At 33.9% G+C, this 15285-nt stretch overlaps 1 protein-coding gene across 2 annotated transcripts in view; it reads left to right on the forward strand.

Moving 5' to 3' along the window:
* Nucleotides 1-15285, forward strand: part of NAV3 (neuron navigator 3) — a 392378-nt gene that overhangs the window by 340391 nt on the left and 36702 nt on the right. The window contains exons 24-28 of one of the 2 annotated variants that reach the window (XM_010359591.2): nucleotides 4664-4775; nucleotides 11864-11985; nucleotides 13014-13034; nucleotides 13712-13884; nucleotides 14191-14256. In XM_010359591.2, coding sequence (XP_010357893.1) covers nucleotides 4664-4775; nucleotides 11864-11985; nucleotides 13014-13034; nucleotides 13712-13884; nucleotides 14191-14256 — 494 coding nt within the window. The remainder of the gene's footprint in view (nucleotides 1-4663; nucleotides 4776-11863; nucleotides 11986-13013; nucleotides 13035-13711; nucleotides 13885-14190; nucleotides 14257-15285) is intronic. The other variant, XM_010359593.2, reaches the window with a different exon arrangement.

Below are 15285 nucleotides of genomic sequence, written 5' to 3' on the forward strand. Positions count from 1 at the left end.
AATTTAAAAGACTTTCAAATTAGTTCCCTGTAGCTGTCATGCCAAGGCAGTTAGAACATATGTTAAGGGTATGAGAGGTTTTTCTTGTTAGAAGGTCAGAACAGGCAGAGGAATATCCCCTTGTATGAGTGATGAAGCTCAGATATTGACTACTATCCTAACAATAAAGGTCAGAACAGGCAGAGGAATATCCCCTTGTATGAGTGATGAAGCTCAGACATTGACTACTATCCTAACAATAAAGCCTAGTAGTTTGCTCATTTGTTACCTCTCTGAAACATTTTTTGGGTGACTACAAAACAGGAATTGAAGCCTTCAAAATAAGGGAATTTGAAACCAAATCTTTGAAAATAGATAACGCTGCAACTAAAAATTTAGTTGAATAGGATTTTTACATTAACTTTCCCCAATTTACGTTATGATATTTGCCATCTGGAAGTGTTTTTAAAAATATATATTGCTAGAGTCAGATGATGCATCCATTAATCTTTAGGGCATAGAATAATGTGAATCTAAATTTTTCAAATTACTTACGCTACTGGTATTTGGTGATTGTAATTTATTTGAAACTAGATGCAATAGGGATGGTCAGGTTCTTTCAGAAGAACAATTAGCAAGACTTCAGAAGCAAGGTGGAGTGGGAAGGGAGGACCTGTTTGAGGAAACTAGAGCTGGGAAGTGTGAGATTAACAGTGCCAACATGAGAACGTAAAGGACAGATGTGGTGGAAAATTTAAACAGCCTTGCCTAGAAGGTCAAGTTAGTTGATGGCATTTGTTGATCAGATTGTCCCAAGCTTGTGGGATTCTCAACAAAGTCTTCATTACTGAGAAATTTGGAAAGAGATCAAGTATAGTTAAGAAATTGGGTTGGAAAGACCACCAGGAAAGGCTATTATTCTGACACAAAATTTGATCATTTTATTTTGAAGCATTTCAAGCCTGACCTGAATGAATTGTTTAGTCTCAGACACATGCATAAAACTGTGAAAAGAGACATTGACTCCATTCAGCTTCTTTAACATGAGAAACTTTCATGGAAAACTAGAACTTTACAAGGTCAGCAAGTGTTGGAGGTATCATTATCTTGAATAGCTCAGTGGAGGAAAATGAAATCTTAGTTTGGTTCTCAGGTTTTAAAATATCTATCATTTTTGAAAAGTGTGAAGTAACAAAACATGATCTGATTATCTTATTCCTAAAATCCTTTGCAGAATTATCCCAGCCTCAATGTTCTCTTTAGCATTTAATGAGAATAAGAAACTGAAAATGACTGAATTAGAAGAGTAGACTTTAAATCCATATCTTGATGGCACATACATTTTTTTCAGTTTTTTTCTGAATGATTAATAAGGATTCTCAAAACTTGAGTATCTTCTATTTTTTCCTTCAACATAAGGAAATTATATGAAAATATTTTAGAATATCTACTGATGTTATAGTTAGCTATCTCAGGAATTCATTTCTAATCATATACCTCATCCAAACTCCCCACTATGGACAAAAATAAAATAAAATAAAAATTCTTAGTTGCGTCTGGAGGCCACATTACAATTTCTATGCACTATAGAAACCTGAAAAAATACAGCTTAAAAAATAAATGTGAACAGTAACCATAATTATGAAGAAGAAAAATGAAGACTAGAAATAAACTATTGAAAAATTTCCATGTCTCAGTTAAGTTTTTATTTTAAAATTCTTTATGCTTATCTCTATCATACTATTGGGAATGAGAGAAAGGACAAACCTGACTTTGTTCTCATCCAAAGGAGGTGATTCCACTGATTTAGCCAAAATAAGACTCCCTGGTTATAATAACTAATAAAGTTGTTGACGTTTTTTATACGGTACCCCACTCACTAGGTGATCAGACACCCTCTTGCAAAAAAAAAAAAAAAAAAAAAAAATACGTATGCAATAAAGTTGAAGTTTTATGTTATTATTTCAAGGGAGAAACATCTGTTTAACGCAGACCAGAACATTTCAACAAAATCATCCCAATATTTATGGAGATCATAAATCAGGTGAAAAAGTATATTCATCAACAACTAAAGAAACTACATTAAATAGTCTCGAAGCACATTTTCATTTTTTTTCTGACAGGAAAACAGGTTTCACAAGGGTGGAGACATTTTACCATGGCTTTTAACAGTGAGGTAGGATATTTAAATAAAAAGAAAATTTTATGGAAAGCTCAGAGAAAAGAGATGGGTACGACTTGAGTGACAAGGCGAGAGCAGATCTCATTAACTGAAATGAGAGAGAAGGAAGGAATTTTGCAAATATGGAAAGATAACTAGTGCAGGTTTGAACAGATTATGTCAATCAATGTAGAATTTGGCTATCTTTTTAATCAAAGACTGTGGAATATTTTATAGGTGTTTGCTTATACTCAAAGTTCTAAAGAAATAGCAGTATGAATTTGGTTGAACTAATTTTTTTCATGGATATGATTCTCTCAAGTTATATAGCAGATATATTTCTTAACTAGTTATTCTTCCTTTTACATATATTGTGCCACATTGGGTAACAACTAACCTGTTAATATATATTGCTTTTTAAAAGATAATTAATATTAGAAAGTGATGATTTTTCTATTTCACATTAAACATGATATTCTGAAAAAGCAACATTGCCTGAATGTTCTACATTTTATCTTTTTGAAAACAGGTTTTATAAGAGATTTCTCGTGAAAAGCTGAATGTTTTGACACTGAAATGAGTCATTTAACTCAAAGCTAAGCTTAATTTTTTGACATTGTTGGCATGAGGTCTCATTTCCACTTTTTTCCTTTAAAGCTACAGGCAAATGTTTTAACAGATTTTAATCCATAGTACAGGCATAATTGATCTTAAATTTAAGGGAAAAAATCTGATTTTAATTAGAATTTAATTTGCATTCTAGTATTTATGTTGTAAAATTAATATTTACATTATATGATTCCACCATTTATTTCTTTTTGAAAAAATTTCCAGTAAGAGCAGAATAAGTTTTCAGTAAATATTTTATTTCTTGGGGGATATTTTTAAATGGAAAATATATTAAATTTTGGTAAAATCTGTTGCTAATTTGGCAATGGACAGAATATAAAAATTGGAGAGACTGAGTCATTATGATGAATTGGGTCTGACTTTTGTTATGATACTGGAAATTTCCCACAAATACTATATTCGTCTTTGATAATAAATATAGTCGAAGTGAATTGCAGTCAAGTATTTGAAGACCCATCTATAAATTTAGGAGATTACTATTGATTTTTCATGAGAGATTCTTCTACTCATAAGCTACTGAAAGTCTATAAGAAGGTTTGGTTGTTTGTTTTAAATTTAAGTGTTCTTTATCAGGAAAATGTCAGGTATGCAATGAAAATAGATACATGAGGTGCCAGGTATCTATTCCAAACTTGGATATCACTTCAATTAGCACCATATATCTTTTTTTTTTTTAAGTGCCTAAGGTTAAAATAGTCAATGGATATTCCCATGTATAAAGCAATTTTCCTCAAAGGCCGCTGCTGATGATCTTTTTAAAATATATGTTCTGGGAGACGTTGAGTAAAGATAAATTATTTACCAGAGAATGAAGAACCCAAGCCCGATTCTTTGGCTTTCTGCCAAAGATGCTAAAGGAAATGATGAATGACAAACATTTTACCAAGGAATTCTCCCTCTAAGAAACTGACAAAGATCTGATTTTTAGGATTATATTACCACCATGAAAGATACTTGTTACTGAGCTTCTAATGGAAATTCGGCCTGTAGTGAAGCAACACTCAGTTCTTTTTCTTTCTCTCTATCTTTTTCTGAGTTATTTTATCTTCTAAAAATGAGTTGTTTCTGATAAAATAATTCACTTAAATAACTATGAAAGTTCAAATGTGTGCAAGTATTTTATTGGGACATATCTTACAATTACTTTAAATTCAAAAAGAAAATATATGCTTTATTAAAACTTGATCTGTAAGCTGCTTTGTTTGTAATTTAACTATTATTTAAAAATTGTATAATACATATATTTCTATTTACTTTATTCCTGTGTTGCTTTGGCTTGGTGAGACTAGGTCTGCATCTTAGGAGTTTTATTGAATGGAAAAGTATCAGAATGTAACATGACCTTGATATGGCATCAGAATTTAGTAAGATGACATTTAATAGGAATTAAGGGTAAGTTCCAGGTTTTACACTTAAATACAAAGAATCAATTTTGCAGGCACAGAATATTTCAAACAAAATCTGAAATCATTGGTTTGACAAAACTTCAGGTTTTTAGTTGACAATAAATACAATGCAATGCAACAGTGCAATAGTGATATCTAAATATCTAATGTAATCATGGGTAATATTAGTAAGTATGTGATCTGAAATGAGTGGTGTGATATCCTGTTTTACTTTGTACTGGTGAGTTCTGGGTCCCACCCTTTGAAAAGAATAAAGATTATTCATCTCTCTTTTATAAGACAATAACTAAGAAAAACAAACAAGCACCTCCTTTACTTTAGCTAAGAAATAAGTTATTAGGTACAACTTGACAAGTTCAGCTAAGCATCCAAATCTTCCAGGAGGTTGTTACTACATAAAATCAAACCTTTTTAATTCAACTATGAGCAAGGAGATTTTATTTTTCTTTCTAGGTATTAAAGCTTCCAAACTGTGTTTGTTTCACAGGAGTCTGAACTTATAGAACTAAGAGAAACCATTGAAATGCTGAAGGCTCAGAATTCTGCTGCCCAGGCGGCTATTCAGGGAGCGCTGAATGGTCCAGACCATCCTCCCAAAGGTATATTTAGAAATCGTTTCATTTCCAGCTAATATAATAGGCATCTATTTTATTTACTAATTACAGTAAAACTGCATTTACTCAGTGTCACTGCCTTTTATAATGAATAAGTTGGTATTAATGTGGTCAGAATCCTAGAATTTTAGGATAGTGACTTTCATTATCAAATAATTTTTAAATTGGTCTTAAGAAATTTGGTTCTATAGTTGTATAAACATCTCTCCACTTGATTCAGTGGAGATGGAGATGGAGTGGTAGGTTAATACATGCATATCTGACTTCAGGCAAAACAAACCCATTAATGAGTATGATAATCTAGATCTGTATATAAAAATGAAATAGTCAATATGATGATACAGGAAGCAATGGGCATTGGGAACAACTTTTCCTGGATGGAGCCTACAAAAAGGTACATTTCCTGTAGATAATTTTAAAACAATAAAAACAACGGGCGAAAAGTAGGTGTATTTTATATTATTCCTATGCTTAAGCAATTCTAAACAATAAAAATATTTCTGCCACTGCTCCTACCCCTGAGTTCACCACTGAAGAAATGCTCATTATTAATATCATGTCATTTTTTCCTTTACATTGGTTCTATTTACTCATTTCCTGACACTTTTCATTGGCATTCGATGTGCTCAGCTCTTTCCCAGCTTCAAAAATCCTGACCTAAAACATGAATGCCTTATTATCTCTCTTTGCATTCCCAGAAGAATTCTGAGAAAAATTTTATGAACTCTTTCAATGTCTTCAGCCACCAGCCATCTTTAGACTACTGGAGTGTAGCTCCTTTTCCCTCCACTCCACCAAAATAATGCTCTCCAGGATCGGTAGAAACTTATATGACACTAAATGCAGTAAAACATTTAAAATTCTGATTGCATTAGACAGACATGGAAACAGTATTTGATGCTGATATTCATTCCTTCCTATGTGAAACATTCGGTTTTTCTAATGTTCATGACATCACACGTTCTTGGTTTTTATTTTTTTATTTTTTATTTTTTTTTTGAGACGGAGTCTCACTCTGTCGCCGGGGCTGGAGTGCAGTGGCCGGATCTCAGCTCACTGCAAGCTCCGCCTCCCGGGTTCACGCCATTCTCCTGCCTCAGCCTCCCGAGTAGCTGGGACTACAGGCGCCCGCCACCTCACCCGGCTAGTTTTTTGTATTTTTTAGTAGAGACGGGGTTTCACAGGTGTTAGCCAGGATGGTCTCGATCTCCTGACCTCGTGATCCGCCCGTCTCAGCCTCCCAAAGTGCTGGGATTACAGGCTTGAGCCACCGCGCCCGGCCACGTTCTTGGTTTTTCTTCTGCTCCTTTGAAATATTTTTTCAATATTTCTTTTGTAAATTCACTCTTTTGTATCCATTTGTTAATTGTTGATATCCTAAGCTCTCTTCCATTGTGATTCTGTACATTATGATTCTATGCATTCTATTTAAAAATATATAGAAAATCATCTCATACTCTAGCTGTAATTTTTATTAATGTGCTAATAGCTAATAACTGTCAAATCTAGGTCTGCAGGCCAGGCTCTGTATATAGAGCTACCAAGAGAGAACTCCATGTGGATATCTTTGAAAGTCTGTTTTGCATCTTAAAACCAACATCTCCAAACTTTAACTTGTCTTCTGTCTCAGACCTGCTGCTCCTTCAGTACTCTTTGCCTCAGTGGATAGCACCACCATCCTTCCATTTAGCCAGAAATCTAAGTATTCTTCATAACTCCTCCTCTTCTCATTGAACAAATTACCAAGATCTATTGATCCCACTCCTTAAGTATCTCTTGGATCTGTTCACTTTTCTCTGGTTTTACTCTCGCCCTCCATCACCTCTCTCCTGAACCATGACCACAAACTCCTCAATAGCCTTCCTCTTCTTAATCTTATCCTGCTTTACACCAATCTTCACAGTGAAGCCAGAACAGTCATTAAGAAACATATCTATAGGTATCCCATTGCCTTTAGAATGGAATACAGACTCCTCAACTTGCCATAATCTCTCTTCACCAGCTTCATTTATTTAACAAATATTTATTCATAACCAACTATGTGCCCGATGAAGCACATATAGACTTTACTTCTTGTTCTGTTGTTGCATTGTATATTCCGTATTTCAGCTATCCTGAATTTTTTTCAATTCTTCATAAGTTCTTTATGAATTATGTTCATTCCATTTAGAATATTCTACCTTGTTTGATCAGCATAAAAACTTTTTGAGACACTGCAGCAGTTAACCTAAATATGCTTTCTTGATTCCTACACTGAATGAAGTCCCCTGTGATATGTTTCTGGAAGTAGCAATACTTCCCTTCTTAAAATTACATTATACTTTGGGGCTTTTATTTGAGGTATGTCTTTCCTGATTTACAATAGTAGAGCTTGTTTTTTCACTCTTTTGAAAGACATCAGGATGCCCACGATGATGTCTTGAACATAAAAGGGGTTTATTTGAATTTTTAAAAGAAGAATAAAGTATTTTTTAAATGAATTTCCATTTAAATTTTAGGAAAACAATTACATAAAGTGAGATATGCTTAAATTGAAGGACAAAGTAGTTCTATAGGGGCTACTTCTCTCAAGAATTTAGCAACTTTCCATGTGGGGGAGTGATTTATGTGATGCATGGAAAATTACTTCATATTTAAAATTTATCTTAAAGCTATAATAAAGCAGCTTATGTTCTAAATCTTCATGTCGTAAATAGGTCCAGAAGGGATTTAAAAAGGCTTAATCCTTACTTTAACAGAGCACAAATCACTGAAGTGAAACTTGCTGAAAGGATTCCGTTTATCTTAGGCAACAGGTAGCTGAATATGTCTACTGAAATTGAAAAATTGGAATGCCTTTGCTCAGAAATGTGGGAGGGGTGGCGCTTAAGGTGAAAAATACCAGTTAATGTTTACATCGACCAATAAATATTAAAAAATAATTTGCGACCGGGCACGGTGGCTCAAGCCTGTAATCCCAGCACTTTGGGAGGCCGAGACGGGCGGATCACGAGGTCAGGAGATCGAGACCATCCTGGCTAACACGGTGAAACCCCGTCTCTACTAAAAAATACAAAAAACGAGCCGGGCGAGGTGGCGGGCGCCTGTAGTCCCAGCTACTCGGGAGGCTGAGGCTGGAGAATGGCGTAAACCCGGGGGGCGGAGCTTGCAGTGAGCTGAGATCCGGCCACTGCACTCCAGCCTGGGCGACAGAGCGAGACTCCGTCTCAAAAAATAAATAAATAAATAAATAAATAATAATAATAATAATAATTTGCTAGGTTTTAAAAGTAATAAAAACCACTGGTTATAAAGGATTGAATGTATACAAGATAGTTAGATTGTATTTCTGTAATATTAAAACTCTGTATTAAATTTAATTAACACAGTGTGATTCTTATCACATTGACCATTGACATTACATGGAAAAAATAGTCGGTTAGACTAATTATGTGTCTTTCCATGGGTTATTAAGGTAATTGTATGGCATATAAATTTATATTTGGAAATCACATTGAAATTCACTTTTAGAGACCCTTATAATATTTATGTAATGTACATTTTTAACATATGATTTTAGAAGATATATTTGGAATGAGGCAACAGTCTTATAGACAGGCCAGACTATCACAAAATCACACACCAATTTGTGGATGTGTTTTCTATTTTCTCTAAATTAATGCATCACATTCATTAATGAAATCTGATAAATAATTACAGTCTATAATAATTTTTTTGTGTTTAGAAACATATGTAAACACCTGCTATTAAGTACTAGGCATTATCAGATCTTAAAATACAAAGATGTAAAAAATTACCTTTGTTCATGGAGCTCACAATCCACTGCAAATATAATATTTGTGATAAGAAATTTGAAAGTTGAAGGTACTAGAAAATTTTACCTTTATTTATCAAAATGTGTTATTGCTGTCTAAGTCACTACTTCTGTGTAAATATAGAATTGTTTTTCCTTAAGATACACCAAATACAGTTGGATAACACATGTATTAAAGTTCTGTCAGCACTAAATATTTTTTAGAAATAATGATAGGCAAACGTAGTTATAGTAAATGAAAAATCAGAATCGATTTATTTAACACTATGTATTGATTGATACCACATGCCATATGCTATATAAGGTTTGGAATATATAATGGTAAACAAAATAGATATGGTCTTTGTCTCTATAGAACTTTTAGTCTAGTGGGAGAGCAGAAGGTAAATGAATGTATGTGATCATTGGTGAAGCTGAACATGTATACCAAAACAGTTATAAGTTCTAAGATGGAAAATAATGGGTACCATAGGGAAGGAGGGTACCAAGGAACCTACTGGAGGTTACATAGTCAGGGAAGATTACTGTAAGGTAGTAATATTTAAGTGAATATCCAAGGAATAATTGTCAATCACATTATAAGTCGTGAGGGAGGAGCATTTCAAAGGAGCTTTGAGGCAGAAAATAAATTAGTTCCCTTATGGAACTAATGTAAGGAAAATACGAAGCAAATGTGTAAGAAGAAGAACACAATTGATGAGTTAAGGACTGACAAGTTTACTGAGGGATTGTAGGCCATGTTTAGAAGATGGATTTTTATCTATTCTTATTAAAGTGAGAAGTTATTGAAAGGTCTTAAGTGGGGGAGTGATGAAGTTTTCCTTTTAAAAAGATTTTTCTAGCTATTGTTTATAGAATGGTTTGAAGATGAGTAAGTTCAATAGCAATACTTGCTGTAAAGGTTATGTTGATAGCTTGAACTGGGGCAGTGGTGATGCAGAGGATGGTAGGTAGAAAATGACAAGTGAACAAACACGTACCTGAAAATTTCACCTTAAAAATAGGCTTCTCCATTCATTCGGATTGCTGATATTCATTTGGTTAGCTATTCTTTACTGAACTTTATGATGCCCTATGTACTGAATTAAAAACTTAGAAGTATTAAAAAAGAAATTGTTAGGGAATGGTAAAATGCATTTCCTTCATTTCACAATATTATTAATATTATGGCTTTGCTAATCTTTACTGGTAAATGCAGTTGTAAGTGAAGGTAACTGATACCTCCAAAGACTACTTTTGACCTATGATTATAATAATTTACCTATCTTTTAAAAATTTTAGTATTAAAGAAGTCAGACACAGTTAGTTTATTAATTTGGGATATAATAAAAATTCTGAAATACTGTAATACTTTGTGCTTTTCCATTTGTTAAAGTTGATTATTAGGAATGAGCTAGCAAATGGGAAATCTTTTTTCAAAAAGCTAATGGCTGATCTCAGCAAAAATTAAAAACCCAAAGAAATACCTACACATATTCTTCTATTGTCTATTTATATGAGTTCCATAAGAGGTGATTAAAGGATACCAGATTCCTTTATTGTTGAATTAAAACCTCCTACATGAATACCTTGATTTAGGTTTAGGAGTTGGTAATGTTTTAGCATGCAAAACCAGTTAATGTTCTCATCACTACTTTTTAAAATAATTTTAAGGGACTGAATTCTAGGGATTCTAAAAAAAAAAAAGCTCTATGTGTTTTCTTCCTATAAAATTTTTCACCATGATTGCCTTAGTAGAAAAATTAAGGGACTATTTGATATATATGTATATGATGATGATGATATACATATACACACACATACATATGTATGTAAATACATATATTACATGTCTATTAATACATACATATTTATTATATGTTTTGAAAGCAACCAATTATAGTTTTGTTGCCATGGATCATTTTTACTGTTCAGTAAATCAGTCAATTGAAAAGACTTGATTTTATGGTACTAGTTTTATGAAAACTTTGTCAGCTTTAGAATAAATTTTGACATCTTACAACTTCCACTGAGATATTTTTGCTTGCCTAATCTGCCTTGATGACAATAAGTATATTAATGGAAATTGACTAAAAGCAAGTGTGACCTTAAGCACAATTTTGTAAATTTTCTTAGTGTCTCAGTAATACCTATACTAGTGCATTTTAGGTAGGAAAAAATTTAGTTTGTTTTATTTTTAATAACTATAAATCTATAAGCTGCTTGTATAAAAGAAATAGATACCTTTAAACATGATTAAATATCAAATCCTGTTCTCTTCAAAATATCTTAACTAAAGAAGCACTGCTTGCTTTTTAGAAGTTAAGCAAGGCCATATCACATGCTGCATACATGGGAGTTAACACAATGGATATTAGAATCAGCCTAGGGCTGAGCCTGGCTCCACTATTTTTCAGCTATGTGACCATGTGAAAGTTACATTTAGTAATTAAACTCATTTCAGTGGTTTGCTTTAATAATAAAATTAGATACTCCGGGGCATATCAAGCATATTGTAAAACCTAGTTTTATTATTATTTGTTATTGGTGTTACTTTTACTATTCTGTAATAAGTCATGGGCAGGGAGTAGGGGTACATTGGAAGAATTGCACTGTTTTAAATATGTCCTCTGTTTAATTCACAAACTCAGTCTACCTAGGCTTTCTTTGGAGGATCTGCCTTTCATTGGCTGTTTGACTTTGGCCAAGTTACTTAACTTCTTTTCACTTCAGTTTCCTCATCTGTGAGATTATGTGCTTACATGACTTCAAGGTTTGTTTTGGCTCTAATATGGTATGATTCTATGAAATGGAAAGTTAATACATTTTAACTTTATTTACAGCTCTAGTAACTGTATTTGAAGCACAAATATTAAAAAGGCACAATTAATTCTCATTCTATTATGAGTTTCCATTTACTCCTTGAAAGTAATCATTCAGAACAAATCATTTTGAAAGAGCTCTTTGATCCAGGCATTCAGTAAAAATCACTAGCATAGCATTTAATTTTAGACAAAACTCAGAACTAATTAAACTGCCAGGGCTGCAGACTTATATGAGATTCCCATTAAATCTTAATGTAGATAACTCAGTTAATTAAAACAAATATGGTTGTACTAAACTTCTAAAACCAAAACTGCATTGAAATTATCTGTACAAATCCTTGTTGACCTTTATTAGAGAACTTCCTCTTAAAAGACCTAAAAGACTTATTTGTTCAGATCAAGACTCTTCATGAGCCAATGTGATACTCTCTCTCTCTCTCTCTCTCTATTGCTAGATCTTCGCATCAGAAGGCAGCATTCCTCTGAAAGTGTTTCTAGTATCAACAGTGCCACAAGCCATTCCAGTATTGGCAGTGGTAATGATGCTGATTCCAAGAAGAAGAAAAAGAAGAACTGGGTAAGCCACCATCCTTCATCTAATTCAGAAGCTTATTAATGCATCATGTGTTAGGCCTTTTTCTTTGAGGCTTCAGTGATCTGCAGCAGTTTACAAAGTGCCCCATTCAAGCTACTGACACCTCAGATGCTGCACTCACCACCGAAATTGGTGTGGCATGTACTGAAAAGCATACATTTCAATGTTGGGACTAAACTTGGGTTTGAATCACCACTAGATCTAGACCTTTTGAGGGGCCTGAATTTTCTTACCTATAAAAGGATAGTTAATAGCAACTATATTTATTTGTGAATACCATTTATTCACAGATGTTATCTTGTTTTTCTGTAGTATAACTATAGAAACTCAATAATATAGCCATAGAGTTATACTAAAGAAAAATAAGATAACATCAGTGAATAAATGGCTTAAAATAGGGGTTTATTGTGGGGGTAGAGATGAAGGAAAAGTGAAAAAATGATGATGATGATGATGATATGATGATGATGATGTTGATAGTAGTGTTGGAGGAAAAGGAGGAGAATGGGAGTCAATAAAGGGAAAGAAGAAACCATGAAACTCTCCTTCTGCCTTTGGAATCAACAGGGCTTACCGTGTGAATAGTTTCACCCTAAAAGAAATCAACCACATTAGTGTCTGCTTGATATTTTTAACCAAGAGAATATAGCAGAAATATAGAAATGCACTTTAACAGAACTGTACCTTAAGTTTGCTAGAGATATAATTTATGATATTGATCAATAGCTAAATAGCCGAAGGGAAGATACTATTACTGCAAAAAAATTAAAAACAATGGAGTCAATGATTTCTTTTAATACCAAAAAAAAAAAGAGGTAGATTTTGAGTAAATACAACTCTTTATGAATTCCAGACATAATTATCAGAGGATTTTACTGGAGTGCTTTCTACAAATAATGAAAGAAATATCTTTTTGTCTTAAAAAATGTTTATACAGGTAATATTTTAAAATACTGATTAGCCTTCATTCCCTTGATTTGTAATTCCACACTCTTTCATGTTTCTGCAAGGTGAACTCTAGAGGAAGTGAGGTGAATATAAACCGTGGACAATTTGGCATGCATCTATAAAAAAACTCTACCTTGGCATGAATGCTATTCATTTTGGCAGTAGGCTTTTATACCTTTTAAAACAGATTACCTTGTATGTCTTTTCTTTGTGTCTTTTCATTTTAATCTCAAATTTTAAAGAGATGTCAAACCACTTTCTGAATAGAACTGTAGGGGATACCAATTCTGGTTTTGAGTAGTCTGGGATTGGAAAATTTGAATAGAAAATCACAATTAATGAAGTGTTAGGTGAATTTGGTTTCATTTTGCTTTTTAAGTTTGTACTGTCAGCAGGACATGACTTGATTGTAGCGCTAAAGTGGCCATTTAAAACAAATTGCCTTGAAGAGAGAAGCATTGGGAATGGAGATCCCTTCAAGGTACTTAGTTTTAAATGAGTGCTCTGACAGCCATGCCCTTGACCTTGCACTATTTAAAAGCCTTCCATGTTTGCGCTGCGCTGGATTAATACAAGAATAAAATGAACACACAAAACACGGTATCATTTTTTTAGAGATACTGTGCTGCAATTGTTAATACTCTGCTTGTACATACTGACCCCAGGCAGTGGCTAGGATGGCATCTGCAAACTAACGCCCCAAAGCAAAAGCTCTCCAAGTGCAAATAGACAAGAAGGGTAATTTCTGTCCTTCTTTCAGCTGAGAAGTTCTTTCAAACAAGCCTTTGGGAAGAAAAAGTCCACCAAGCCTCCTTCATCACATTCTGACATTGAAGAGCTTACTGATTCATCCCTTCCAGCATCCCCCAAGTTGCCCCATAATGCTGGTGACTGTAGCTCAGCATCCATGAAGCCCTCACAATCTGCTTCCGCGTAAGTTGCTCCTTCTGCAAAATGCAGAAATATTTTTAAAAAACAATTTTAGATGAAGGCCATATTTATGTTCTAACTATATCTGTACCAATTATTTTCTGATTTTCCTTAGAATGATGGACAGCTTTAGTTTCTTGTTTCATATTTCTCCTTCATTGATTTCTTTCATTTTCATTTTTCTTTTTCATTTTCGTATGTTACAATTCAAGTGTTTCTTGATCTCATTCTCCAGTTTTCTGAATCATGATTCTCACTTCTTTTCATGGGCATTTGTCCATGTATCTGTCTAACTGTATGTACATACAGGTCACCCCTTGTCTGGCCACCAAAGAAACGACAAAATGGCCCTGTGATCTACAAGCATAGATCTCGGTAAAGTGGAGTGTGATGCATGAAAACTGCAAAGATCCAGGTTCTAACCTAAGTAGAGTTTGCTTTTGCTTTTTCTAAAATCACTCACATGTATTTCAACAATAAATACCTTCTCTTTCTGTTTTTTCAACTAAAATTTGGTTTCCTAAAATCAACCTGCAGTCCAGTTTTCTTTGATTCTGTTAGTTAATCTAACCTAGCATTTTTATGATAGCCCACTTTTTGGTAGTACAGTAGCCCCCCCCCTTATCGACCAGGGATACTTTCCAAGACCCCCAGTGGATGCCTGAAACCATAGATAGTACCAAGCCCTATGTATACTATGTTTTTTTTTTCTATACGTGCATACCTACATATGATAAAATTTAATTTAAAAATTAGGCACAATAAGTGATTAACAGCAATATATAACAATTACAACAATATTTTGTGATAATAGTTATATTAATGTGGTCTCTATCTTCCTCAAAATAGTGTAATTTTTTTTTTTTTTTTGAAACAAAGTGTCACTCTGTCACCCAAGCTGGAGTGCAATGTCAAGATCTCAGCTCACTGTAACCTCTGCCTCCCGGGTTCAAGCGATTCTCCTGTCTCAACCTCCTGAGTAGCTGGGATTACAGGTGTGCACCACCACACCTGGCTAATTTTTTGTATTTTTAGTAGAGACAGGGTTTCACCATGTTGGCCAGGCTGGTCTCGAACACCTGACCTCAAGTGATTCACCTGCCTCGGCCTCCCAAAGTGCTGGGATTACAGGTTCGAGCCACCGCACCCAGCCCAAAATACTGTAATATTTTTGGACCATATTTGACTATAGGTAACTTAAACCACAGAAACTAAAATTGTGGATAAACTCTAATGGTGGGGGACTACTGTACAAGAACGAACACATTTCAAATATGGAAAAGTGTTCTGGTGAGATAATTATCTGTGTTGTTTACTATTTAAATCTAATATCCTTGTATGCCCATGACAACAACTAGCATAGAACTCATATAGAACAAGGCCACTGTGCTTTGCCTACATAAT

Source organism: Rhinopithecus roxellana, chromosome 10, assembly GCF_007565055.1.
Source record: "Rhinopithecus roxellana isolate Shanxi Qingling chromosome 10, ASM756505v1, whole genome shotgun sequence".
Lineage (NCBI taxonomy): Eukaryota > Metazoa > Chordata > Mammalia > Primates > Cercopithecidae > Rhinopithecus > Rhinopithecus roxellana.